The following is a 13,433-nucleotide window of genomic DNA, read 5'->3' on the forward strand; positions in this document are numbered from 1 at the left end:
AATAAAGAAAGTGTGAATATTTTTTAAATTTTTAAGGGAAAAAGTAATTTCGTAAAAATCAATTGCCACTTTGCGGTTTTTAAATTTTAAAGTTTATTCCCACAAAAATTAAGACCCGTCGTCAGCCGCAAAATGTTTCAATTGGAAATTATCTCAGAAAAAAGTTTGTAGAACCGCAAAATGATTTTGCGACTTTTTTTGTGTTTTTCCAGTAAAAAGGAAATTTTTAAAGTAGGGATGAACGGCAAAAGTTTTTTCCACACACACTTACTTCCTTTAAAGTACAGTGTATTCTTTTCTTTCAACAATGTTTTCGTTAACCATGTGAAAATAGTATACCTTTTGTCAAATTGCGTATGTGAAATTTGAAACTGTATTTTAGTTGTTAATCAAGCACTGTTATATAAGTGGACTGGTACTTATCGAGAAAGACAATACAAGTTCGATTGGTCGCTTCTTGGCCAATTAAAAATCAACAACGCTATGACAATGTTTTGACCATTCACTAAGCTATTTTTAAAGAAATTTGCAAACAATGTCTGTTCTATGGCTATTGTCCGGTATTTCAAATCGATAAAATGAAAAACAAAAGCCAAAAACACAAAGCCTTTCAACTTTTTAAACGAAACATATTTGAGCATTGCATGCTGGTAAAAGTCGTAACCAGTCATGTGTTAAACCACACCGTAGTTCATCAATTAAAGAACGACTTAAACTTTGTTATTTTGATTTGAAGATAGCCTTTGGAGACCGTGACATCTTTAAATAAAAGTATGGAAGGAAAATTGGTTGTGCTATGCTTTATTCTTGCATTTAGTCAGATAAGTAAGTACTCTAGAAGATCATTATTCTTCGTTATTCTATTGCGAGTTAGCATAAGTTAATAATTTAGCCTTCCATACGATAATTAAGTAGTTTTAGTCCTTTAGAAAACCTGCAAACTTAATTTTGAGAGTGGGAAGAAGATTTACAAACATTAATCCTTTTCTTCCGCAATATTTTTCTGCATTTAGTTTTTCCTTAAAGAATTTTACACATATATTTTTTATATATTGTTTTGTAAAATGAATTTAACTATGGTATTCCTTCAGTAATCTCACAGGCACCATTGACTTTCGGGCAGATCCTATTACACCGGTCAAATTATAGTCATAGTTGCATATAATTATTTTTAGGACGAAAACATTTTATAGTGGCCAGATCTTTTTGGCATCAATTCTAATTATTAGAGACTTCTGTAGTTGGTTATTTACTCACGACTTTGCTTTGTTTACTTTTCTTTGACATTGAAAAATATTCATGCAAGCTATGTATATTTGTTTTGTTGTTTTTATTCTTGAATGCATCAGCCTTTATTGGAATAAAAAAATGTAAAAAGACAGAATGGGAAGATTAGAATTTTTAGGTCGATAAACAAGCCTTCTTAAGATTCATTTATTTTAAATCATAATCCAACTTTAATTGGGAATATTGGATTATAAAACAAAAATGCTCATTTTAACATTACTGTTTTTGCCATATTTTAACGGTTGAAAATTGCCCAAAATACCCTTATAAAGCAGGGTTAAAATGAAAACATATATTTTTTTTCTGAAATTGCACCATAGCAAGTAATACCATAATTTTTAATTGTTTTTGTATCTATGTACTTGTGTATGTATTCTCACAGGCTATGCATTGGAATGCTATCAAAAGGGGAGTACCAACAAAACAGTTGGTGCTTGCCCTACAGGTACAAATAGATGTCTGGGAGCAAAGGTTGACGTTGTTGTAAAACAAGGCGGAAAGGAACAGGCTGTTGCAGATGAAAGATTTCAATGCACTGATAGTAAAACCTGTGCATCCTTCTGCGAACAAGCAAAAGAATATGTAAAAAAGCAAGCTAATGTGGAATTTAAGAGTTGTAAGGTAAGACATTATTTATGTTCACGATGCCACTAATCTTATATTTTATGACCTCACTAATACAAAAATCGGTTAGTATAAGTATTCCGACGATTTGATTTACCGTTTATTAAAAGTAGGCTTTGTATGGAGTTATGGTAACCGGTAAACAAATTCTCATGTTACACAAAAAATATAAAAGTCGCTCACCTATTAAACTATCTCAGTGCACGTATAATTCGAACTAGGGAATTTACACGAATTTGGAATAGAAAGATATTGAATTTAAAAAAATTATAAAACCGAACATGTGTTTGTTCTTTCGTACTTCACGAAATTATTTTTCAAGTGAGGTACAGCCAGTTAGTTAAACAGCTACTGATCGATGTTGATACAACGCCTTCGTGCGAGGACACATACCTTGCAAGTTCGGTCAGTACCCTTTACGCGTTATAATCTATGTTTCATCAGTAGATACTAAATCAGGTGTCAGAAAATCACAATGTCGGTAAAACTTTAGTCAATCTTGTGAAAATATATCAAACTGTTGTATTTTGTGGAAAAGTTATAGAAGAAGCGTTTGATAATTTTTTGCTTATTCTATTTTATTGTCAATTTACTCTTAATTTTAGAGCTACTGTTGTGCAACCGATAAATGCAACAAATCTGCAGAACAGAACCACGCAAGGTTTTTTGTTGCTAATGTAAAGATTGTTGGATTTGTCTGTTTTCTTTCATCAATTTTGTTAAAGTACTTTTAAAGAAACTTTTTCTTAATGTTAGTTTAGTTTTATGACATTGACCTAAATAAAGCTGAATGTACTTTGAAACTTATACACTTCTTATACACAGAAAGAATCTTTTTTTAAACGGACCTTGTTGTTGCAAAATATGCTATTTTAAAGAGAAACAGCATTTCACAAACAATAACTCAAAATTTGTATAGGCTACAAAATGTAAGCTGCGTTTGCAAAATTGGGTGGAGAAAAATAAAAAAAAACAACAACAAAGGAATGAAGTATAAACATGCCAGATATGCAACTCTTTGTGAAGTATTTTCTGTTGATACGGTGTATGTTAAGTTTTTGTTACGTAAATGTAATATTTTACAGAACCAAGGCCTGTGCCCCACTTATAACATAACCGATCGTGTAAACTTTCATAAAAGAGAAAAAGTTCGTGTTTCAAAATAAAAGTTAAAACATGTTTGAACTTTCATTTCAAATGAATTTTTTTCTCTTGTGAATCTAATTGTTTTTCTCACTTAAAGTCACGCGTACTAAAATACAGGATCATATTAATTTATTGTTTAAAAGATGGCTACTTGGCTACTATAAACAAAAATTCTCTATTCGACATGTTCAACATTTCCTGCACATTTATCACAGATTACTCTTTAAATCGCTGCATTTACCACTTGGTCGTTCGCCATAACACTCACTAAAATAAAATAACTTTTAAAATAATGGAAAGCCAACAAACAAAATATTTATAAAAAAAATAAAAAATTAGGTCTACATATAGACGAAATAAAGTTGATTAGCCTACAAAAGAAAAAACATGTAATTATGATAGAGGTTTAAAAACACAGAAATCATCTTTTCAGTAAGAAAATACAGTGGAGATCTCTAAAGCGGACATGGTCTAAAGCTCTATATAACGGACACTATTCCTTGGAACGGATTGATTTCAGGTCAAGCTCTATAACAAGGACAATTATAGGGCGGAAACTTTATAAAACGGACACTTTTTCGCACCAAATGAAATTTTCCTTTAAAAAAGCTCTGTGTAAAGCGGACACATAAAAAAAAAAATTTGTAGCAGCCCTATTATTGACGAGGAAACTCAAGACATGCTGTCATCAGTTACGAAAAAAGTGGAGCATTTCCAACTATCAAAAATAAAGCGAACTTTAATCCGAGATTTTTTCGTGTAGATTATAAAATACAATGTATTTGTAAGTGGATATTTTTTTTGTTTGTATAACAGTAAGAATAATACATGTTCACATTCATCAAATTATGTGTCTCATTTCGTTGATTTGAAGGGAATAGAACAAAGAAAAAACGTATATAAACAAAAAAACTCTGTCTTTAATCCGTTTTATATCGTGGTCACACTAGCCACACAATGTTTAATATTACATTCTCAACAATTTTTCAGGTGAGATTGGTTAAATTAAGTTTTTCCGTTCAATCGCATGCCGTTTACTTATGTATCTTCTTCGAAGAGAGTGACTTTTAAAACTAAAATCTTTTATCTCTCAGCATTTATTTTTTACTTTAACAATTAAAGTCACGACGCGAAGGTTTTCTGAGGTTTTTTGTAACAAATTTTCGTAACAAGAAGGCAACCTTGCGGCAACATCAAATCTTAGTCGTGCAGCAACGTTGCAAAAATTACAGTAAAACAACACTAGAGGAGTGTCGTTCTCGGATTGCGAATGCAATGTTGTATGTCGGACGCTATTGGAACGTTTCTTTTTGAGAACCCTGCGCCCTGACTTAAAAGCATCTTAAAAACGTCGTTGAAACACATGCTTTTATAACAGATAGGTAAAAATATAAACAAACAGAAAAAATTCTTGAAAAGTAATTTTAAAAGAAACTACAATCTTGTCGGAACACAAATAGTGTTCCTTGAAGCATCGCAAAACAAAAAATTAAAGCAAATAGTTAAGAAAATTTCCTACCTCCGTCACTGAAGTGCTTCGATCTTCTTGCAAAATTTAGGACTGCTTATGGGGGAGCGTAAAAAGTGTTGCAAATAACTCTAAAGAGCTTTAGTTTCTGATTGGTCATTTATCTAGAAATTTGTTTCTCATTGGTTCTTTTTTTTAGCGGAAATTCGTACCTGCCCTTCTTGGGCCCCAACAGGATTCTCGATCCTGTGCTAGTGGATTAGTATTTCGTGCGTTATTATTAAAGAAACTAGTTGGGGGACCGGCGTTTCGACGCCGGGTGAAGCCACAAGTAACTATGAGACCCGGGTTGAAAAACCGGAGGAGTACTGAGTAATAGCCTAAACTGTGCCACATATCCAGGTGGGGCGCTTTAGTACAGATATGCAGCATTTCATAAATGTGTTTCAGGTCTAATATTTGTTTCAGGTCTAATATTGTTTTAAAACAATTACTTTCCTTAAAACTTTGTATAGGAACTCGTATTAGCAAAAACAGGCGGGTAACATTTCTTCATTTGCGAAATATATTTCTGAGAAAGTTCAAAAGTAGATCGTGTCACCAGGCTGACTGGTTAGTAAGGTAAACCGTGTTGCACATGCGCATAGGCGTGACAGCCTTTTCCAAAATACTTTATCGTAAATTTTTAGTAGAAAGTTAGGAAACAGCCATTTGTTAACACAGGGTTGAGCGTTTAGTACAGGTACACCCCGTCGCACATGCGTGTAGGCGTAATATACTTTTTTTAAAAATCTTTAAATAAAAACACAGGAAACAGCCTGTTGTTACCTCTATCCAGCTAGAATGATCATTTAGCAACTTTATTTTGCGGAATAAGTTCCCATGAAGGCTAAAAAGAAGAAAGGAAAATTGTACAAAGGGCTTTATTACAGGTATGCTGGTGTTTGGAATGTAATGCATTCTTTAAAAACTAACTTTACTGCAACTTTAGCGTAAACAAAAACAGTTTACAACCCATTGTTATCCTGTCATAGTAAAGACAATCAGTCACTATTTAATTTTGCTGAATAAGTTTCCGTGAAAGTTTTAAAATCAAGCATAAAACCAGTCTGGGAACTTATTAACGGGTATATATATATACACCGTGTCGCATATTCGTATAGGCGTATCGCAACTTCGGTTAAATAAAAACACGGGAAGCAGCCCTTGTACTTTGTCTAGCAAAAAAAAAAATCAGCAATTTCATTTTGCGAGATAAGTTTTTATGACGGTAATAAAAGATGCAGCTAGCTAACTGCATTTAGCATAAGGATTATTAATTAAAAGTTTTGTTGCAAGCTAAACTGCATATGGCTAATTTCACTTTTTAGCCAGAGCTAGCTAGCTAGATAGCCACATTCAACATTAAAAATAAATAATAATATAACAAACTGAATAAATAAGGATGGCTTTATGCCTCGAAAGTTTATGTTCATAACTAAAATCTTAAAATTGGTTGTTTAAGATTTAAACATAATATATTCATCTGGACATGTGAAAGCATACAGGAAATAAATATTCTTATAGATACACTGTATATGTTGTGTTATTATTTATCAAGTGTAGTGAGATTTTCCTCAACTTTCATCTTTAAACTTTTTTATCTCTATTTTTTTCCACTGTTGTTTTTTTTCTAACGATAGGATACACAAACTTACTCTTCTCTATAATAATAGCCGTATTCCGTCTGTCTGTCTCTGCGCGGACCCCCCGCTGAGTTAGAAAATGATGTTACGGTAACACGAATATCAAATGCGATATATTTTTATCCACTTTGTTGCGTCGGGTAAATATAAAGGACGGGCGAACCCGTGGATTTTTCCACGGGCAACGACTAGTTCCTTTATATTCGCATAGTGCACGGGTCCCTTTAATTAGGCTCTCAAAGAAGATGTTTTCTTCCGCTTATTTTTATAGTATAAGTGCCTTAGCGGCATCTTCTTTAACAAATGTAACACTATTAGCATCCTCACATATATACACTAGATTTTATTTTAGTTTTATTAAAGATAATACGTTACAGCTTGGGACAATCTTAAGGTATAACGGGTCTTAGGCGGATGGGAACGACCTGTACGGCTTAGATAGAGGTGTGCACTTGCTAGGCATTTAAGTTATAGGACCCAGTCTGGGATGTCTCATATTTTAATGATCGACTTCTATACAACCCGGTTCTATGTGCTGGATAATTGCTTGCTTACAAAATCTAAGTTATGGTCTCCCATTCTTCCATTCTTGGGAAATCAGCTGTACTTTAAAACTTCAACAGGTACTTTGCACATTCTGTTCAGCTGGAATAGGTAGGGACTGATTTACGTACTCGTAACTATATCTTAAATGTCTATTTGTTATTCACCGACTTATTTAATTTCTTTCTCCCAGATACATCGCAGTCTTTATTTTAAGCCTTGTTCGGTGTAATTGATTTTTCGCTAGCTTACCATACTTTTAATTGGCAATGGATTTTTTTATTGTAAAAATTCTGTACATAACCATTTTTAATTGTTTATATGTTAAAATATCGGTAATTTTAACTATAGAGATATTCACATACTGCCCTTTTAGCTATTAATACCCACAGGAATAAAACTTTTATTGTTATTCTGTACGTATTTATATAGCAATGCTTTAACTTTTAATCGCTCAAGCGTATATTGTTTGCCCAATTTTACATAAAAGATGTAATTTGTTTTTATTCTTTTACAACTGATAGCCTTCGTAGCATCAGCTTGAGGGGCTTAAGCAAAGACGGTAAAAATATGTGGCACTTGTTTTTTATGATTCGTGAGCGGAATCTACGATTAAAATCACGGGGGTTCACAGTAAAATGGCGTATTACAATCATAATCACACGATGGCCTATTCTTTCTTGTTTCGCGCTTCTTCTACAGTGCAAATTATATCGTAATTGCACTGTGCGGAGTGCAATTATTTCTCAATTGCACTCTAGAATCTTAACTACACTCTTTAAGGAGCGCCAATATTTTAAATATTTATTTTCTCACGTTTTATGATAAGTCAAAAAAAGATATCTTTACAATGAATCGAACTGATTATAAATGGGGTAATAAAAAAATCACAACATTAAAATTGACATTCTGTGCTACTCTTACAAAAATAGTTCATTGTGTGATTAGCTCGTAATCGAACGTTTACTTGTGCCAATGGAAATAATCTCGACTTGCTGCAAGCGTCTACCATTTTTGAAAGGAGTGACGAAGATCGACGGAGTTAATTAACTCCATAAAAGGAAGCATTATATCCATCAACTCATGCGTACGCTTGGTCGCGAAATGTAAAATAAGACTTTATTCGCAAAAATTTGTAACCGCAAAAGTTGCAACTTGTCTAATGCAGTTTCGTGGAAAAAATTTTCGCGAGTTTCGGGGGTTTGAATATTACGCACTCAAAAAATCTTGCCTATCATAAATGCATACATTCAGAATATTGTGTACAGTCCGCTGGAGGTCGCCTAACCACGTGTTTTACACGGCACTAGTTTATTAATTCTTTGCCGACGTTGGTTGCGTGGAACGTGGGTTGGTGGTTATTGCCAAGTAACAAATGATGACACATTTTTTTGCTTAGCTCTTATATAATCGCATACTACTTTTATTATTATGTTAATTTGGTTCAAGTACAGTTGCATTTGTTAAAATTTAGAACCTGGTGCAAGAATATCTAAAACCTTGACGTGAATAACGAAAATCGTTATTTTGCAGTTTTACTGGGCTCTTTAATCAGATTTGTGAGATCAGATTTAACATATTAAGTGTGTTTAACAAAATAAATTATTTAAATTGATTTTATTAATTAATTTTTACTATTGAATAGAAGATAGTGCTTCGCACTTCTTGTAAAAAGGAAAGATTGATTATATTCTCTTGGTTTTTGTCGCCTATATTGCGCAGCTCTTTGATGATGGTGAATTTATTTTTTGCGAAATCATTTTTGGTGAAAACTTAAATATCACAATAATGGGAATATATCAGATAGCTTTCACGTTCTTTTTTTTACTTTATCTGTTCATATAAGGCGATTTCTCACTTCCAGAACAAAACGGAAGATACCAATACTAAAAACAGTGATTTCAACAATCTGATTAGTTGATAAACGTTCCTGTTTTTGCCGATTTGATTGATACGGATAATGAAAGATCCTTGGAGTAATTAACTTTTTCTGCTATGTTCTGGTTTGTTCTGCAAAATATATTTTTGAATTGGATAGTTATTAACACAGTGTACGCTTCACGTAATAATTGTGAAAAGGCAACTTTGATTTTGTTTATCAGCATTGATACTTAGCTACGGATTCCAAACGTTTAATCTACTATGGTTGCGCATTGAGAAACCTTATACTTATAATTGTTACATGGAGATGGAATTGCTTTAAGAATATCATACCTACATCATTTTAATTTACCTATGAAATCAATATGCTTTCATGCATCAAGACCGTTTTCCATTGCAGCGTTTATAATCAAATCTCTTAGCGTTTTGATGTCGGCGTTCACTATGTTCAATTTCCAATAAAAATGAGAGCACATTCAAAAAAATTATTGCCTGTTAAAAAAATATTCGTGTGCATAAGCTTAAAAGTTGACTAGCCTCAACTTTCGAAGCTGTCCAAATAATAGTGTTTACCTGGTCACCTGTTAGCTAGTTAGCGCTTGGAGCTGGGGCGAAGATTGACTTAATGGAAAGCAGCCTCAGTACTTTCTAGGAAAAGAAATAATTACAGCTTTTGATTTCATCTTACCGGGGTGTAAACCACTAGCTTTATCTTCATAACTGTTTACATCCTAAGTGCAATATTTATTTATGTTAATATAAAAATAATTTCACTAGCTCTCACCATTAAATCAATCTGTTTCGCGCTGTTTCTTTTTGTTTGTTTTTTTTTCCGCTTTTTTTAGAAAATTTTAGTTAAAATAAATTCAAAATTCAAAATATAATCAGCAATAACAGAGGTAAAAGAAATGTTCTTAAACAGTTCCATTGAAGTAAGCTTGAAACTGAATACAACTGAAGACTACAGTTTAAACATATTTGAATCTGAAGTTGTCAACATACTGTTGAAAGTATTGTACTCGCTGGTCATTCTGTCAGCAGTAACAGCGAACGGATTGGTTTTGTACTTATTAAGAACTAGAAGAATCAAGTCTTCAAATTTCACATATTTATTACATCACTTGCTGATTGCTGATATCTGTTCATGTATATCTGTACTCCCTTACGTTTTTATTGATGTTCACAGATTACACATCACTGGAAAAATCACAGGCAACGTCATTTGTTGGAGCACATTGGGATTATCCATGTTTTACGCTACAGCAGGAAACCAGATATTTTTGGTTTGTTTTATAAGTGTCTTTAGACTGTTTAAAATGAAATGGAAAACCATCGCCGATCAGTATCTCAAGAAATCTAACATAAAAAAACTAGCAGCTTTTGCTTGGATTGGTAACCTGTTATTAACGATACCGAATATGATTTCATGGAAATTTATGACAAAGTATGGATATTGCAAACGAAATTGGAGTAGGCCTATATTTGGTACTTTATACACATGTTCGTTCTTTGTGATTGGTTTACTAATACCGTCTGTATTATTTATAGTATGTTATTTTCTAATCAGCCAAGTCTTAAAGCAGCACCGAAACGAAACGAATATTAAACATTCCCGAACACTTCAATCGACAAGTAAAATTATATACTTACTTCGCGTTCTCTTCATATCTTTCTTAATATGTTGGGCACCATTGCTAACTTATTTTGTACTATCTACAGCAACTTCTTTATTTCCAGAAGGAGTAAAAGGCGACCGCATCAAGTTGAAGGTTATCAGAGTAGCTGTGCTTCTGGCTGTTGTTAATGCACTTTTAGATCCTGTGTGTTTATTTTTTCACTTAAAAGAACATCGAAGTGCTGTTAAAAAACTTTGGACTGAGTGTCGGAGACATACGAAGTGAATTATCAGTTTCTTATATTACAGTACTAATTATACTTTGATTTAAACATAAAAGGATATGATCATATAGCTTCACCCAATACGCAAATAACCGACAAATCCATTTAAAAAAATAATCGATGTCATACACACTTACTAACTCATTATATGGATGTAAAATTTGTTTGGAAATTTTCGAAACAGACATAGGAATACAATGATGAAGAATCATCGCGCTAGTAAATTGACAACAAAAAAAAACTACATTATTCGTGACGTTTCGGATGTTCACACACCCATTTTCAAGCAATCAAAAACGTATAATGTTCTCATAAATATATACAAGTTTAACAGGAACCATAAATTTGACATTAAAAAAGTTAATGCAACTTCTTTTGATTGACATCATCATTTTTGTCTTTTGTTTTTTACCAAAAATTTCGGATAGAGAAGAATAACAGATGTAGAACTACATCTAAAAAGTCTTTTAACATTATTATTATTGTTGTAATAAAATTCGCCATTTAAATGTATTTTAATACATATATTTTATTAAAAATAAAATGTCAAAGCTTTTCGGCCTACGCCATCATCAGTATATCGGCGTATGCCGAAAAGCTTTTGCATTTTATTTTTAATAAAATATGTATCTTAACCCTATACGGTCCGGGGTTTTTCGAACATGCTATGACCAGGGTTGCGATTCCCCCCCCCCCCCCCCCCCTCATTAACTTTTCATAGCATTGTTCAAATTGAATCAAACTTGGCACACTTACTTCATAAAAAGTACGTCAAAAAAAGAACAAAATGGCGGCAATAAATTTTTGTTTGCGTCAGCACATTTTCAGTGCCGTCATCAGAAGCTTGAAAATAGTTAAAAATGCCACTATCTGCTTAAAATTTAATTACTTTTGTTCTAGAGCGAATTTTTACATTCTGTTTGAAGTTTCTGAAAGCTACATAAAATTTATTTAACATATCTTCTGGTTTTTACATGGATCGGATAAAAAATTGCCAAAAATTGCCCGAAATTCCGCTTTTTTCCGATTTTCGGGTAAAGTCCAACAAAATCGGGAAATCGGATTAGTCACGTGTCCAAATTATTCAAAAGGATTGTTCTTGATAAAAAAAATTTGTGTTGCGAGTGTCAAGTTCTAAAGATAATCCTAACAGGAGTTATTATATTTTCCCCATTATAAGGATTTCATAGAGATTTTTAGGGGTAGTTTCCAGCAATGGCCAATATCAAAGCCTCTAAAAGGTATGGGACCTAAAAATATAGCATGCAGGTGTCTAATAGATAAATATTGAAACTCAGTAAGCATCATAGCCATATAACAAAGCAATCAGGAGTTATTAAGAAAAACCGACAGGGGGGGCGGAATCCGCCCCCGCGGACCGAATAGGGTTAAAATACATTATTATTATTATTATTATCGCTATTATTATTGTAATTGTTTATCCAGGATAATCTCTTCAGTTCCTATTGGTGCTACTACTAACGTGGATCCTGCAAAGGAATCCTAGTGCATTAAAAGCTACCATTTCAGCTACGAAAGTCGTGCAAGCACAGCAATCACTCAACTAGACAACCGCCTAAGATATTATTCTTATGCTGAGCGCTAAACAGAAGGGATAGATTCACACTTTTATATTCTGGCATGACCCGGGCGGGGTTTAAACCCAGGATCTCCCGCACGAGAACCGAACGCTATACCACAAGGCTACCAGTCGGTACATCTGGAAAAAAATTCATGCCAGGATAAGTGTTAGTCATAATAAAAAAAAATTGTAATAACCTCAACAAAACGGAAATGAAAAGTTCTGCAAATAAAATTCCCAAAGTGGGCTCGACTCTATCTAGAAAAGGTTATAGAAAATAAAAGGATGGGGTGGTGGCTTAAGTTACGTAACTAACTTAATCAGGTTTGAAATTAGGAAAAAGATAATTCCTTCCTTCTTAAAGGGTTGTCAATATGAACAGGGAAAATTCTCTTAAAACGGTGAATGTATTACGGCATATAAAGAATATCAAATCCTGTCAACAATCTATATTATCTTTGTGTGAGAAACGGAAAAGATTAGTACAGTTTGTGTCTTTTTTTTTTTTAATTTTATAATCTATTAATAAATGTATGTTGTATTTCAATGCGCTTTCCCTCAATCAAGAGGTCTAATTTTTAAAAAATTTCAACAAAAGATCAAAGTCCCCCTATCCCTTAACAACAAGAATGCCTACTGCACTGCAATCGAGAGCACAAACGATTCGTCAAAATTTCGACTACCAGGAGCTTTCATCTGTAGTGAAAAGCACAAAGGAGTTGCAAATCAGGAAAGTAACAATTCTTACTGTCAGTAACTTTACTCTGCATTGGTATTTTTCTGCCACGCCAGGTCACTTCTTGGTTCCGTAATAGGGGCTCAAAATTTTCAGGTTTGCATCTCTGAAAGAATTCTGAACTGCGGGTAAATATACAGTGAACTTTCTAAACTTTTCAATGTCTTAGTCTGGGTACCATTAACCTACCGCATCCAGACTATTGGTGGTCTATTTCTAATTTGATGATTTTTGCTCACTTCTAGTCCACACGCGATAACACACTAATGTCATAAAAACTTTTTTTGATATTGTTGCTAATTAAGTCCACTGTGCAATTTCAACTGTACAGAACGGTGGTAGGCCTTGAGATGGTGTCACTTGCTATATTAAAAACGTTTTCCAACTCTTTAAAATTATAATACAGCCTTAATTACCTTAAATTTTGAATATCAATACTTGTTGATAAGTAAGGGATAATACAATTGTAATGAATAAAAAAAATTAATTATATTTTAAATTTTATTTTAGGATTTATACACTTGAATTTTCATACGTTTTTAGTACTCAATTTAAAGGGCATACAGATAAGGTAAATTGAAG

General features: G+C 33.0%; 2 protein-coding genes across 2 annotated transcripts; both read left to right on the forward strand.

Moving 5' to 3' along the window:
• The first annotated feature begins 678 nt into the window (after positions 1 to 678).
• Positions 679 to 2,714, forward strand: LOC130614286 (uncharacterized). Its single transcript, XM_057435712.1, has 3 exons — positions 679 to 825; positions 1,670 to 1,908; positions 2,517 to 2,714. The coding sequence occupies exons 1-3, from the start codon at positions 774 to 776 to the stop codon at positions 2,643 to 2,645; spliced, it is 420 nt and encodes a 139-aa protein (XP_057291695.1). The 5' UTR covers positions 679 to 773; the 3' UTR covers positions 2,646 to 2,714.
• Positions 2,715 to 9,542: 6,828 nt separating this feature from the next.
• Positions 9,543 to 12,040, forward strand: LOC130613598 (somatostatin receptor type 5-like). The gene is made up of 3 exons (XM_057434919.1): positions 9,543 to 10,531; positions 10,718 to 10,831; positions 11,980 to 12,040. The coding sequence occupies exons 1-3, from the start codon at positions 9,543 to 9,545 to the stop codon at positions 12,038 to 12,040; spliced, it is 1,164 nt and encodes a 387-aa protein (XP_057290902.1).
• The last annotated feature ends 1,393 nt before the right edge of the window (positions 12,041 to 13,433 follow it).

This window comes from Hydractinia symbiolongicarpus, chromosome 11 (assembly GCF_029227915.1).
Source record: "Hydractinia symbiolongicarpus strain clone_291-10 chromosome 11, HSymV2.1, whole genome shotgun sequence".
NCBI lineage: Eukaryota > Metazoa > Cnidaria > Hydrozoa > Anthoathecata > Hydractiniidae > Hydractinia > Hydractinia symbiolongicarpus.

Excerpts from the sequence above, each read along its gene's own strand:
- LOC130614286 (XM_057435712.1), top strand. The coding sequence starts at position 774 with ATGGAAGGAAAATTGGTTGTGCTATGCTTTATTCTTGCATTTAGTCAG. Across the intron at positions 826-1,669 it reads TCTTGCATTTAGTCAGATAA|GCTATGCATTGGAATGCTAT; the intron begins GTAAGTACTCTA and ends GTATTCTCACAG. Across the intron at positions 1,909-2,516 it reads TGGAATTTAAGAGTTGTAAG|AGCTACTGTTGTGCAACCGA; the intron begins GTAAGACATTAT and ends TCTTAATTTTAG.
- LOC130613598 (XM_057434919.1), top strand. The coding sequence starts at position 9,543 with ATGTTCTTAAACAGTTCCATTGAAGTAAGCTTGAAACTGAATACAACT. Across the intron at positions 10,532-10,717 it reads GAGTGTCGGAGACATACGAA|ACATAGGAATACAATGATGA; the intron begins GTGAATTATCAG and ends TTTTCGAAACAG. Across the intron at positions 10,832-11,979 it reads ATTTTCAAGCAATCAAAAAC|GATAATCTCTTCAGTTCCTA; the intron begins GTATAATGTTCT and ends TTGTTTATCCAG.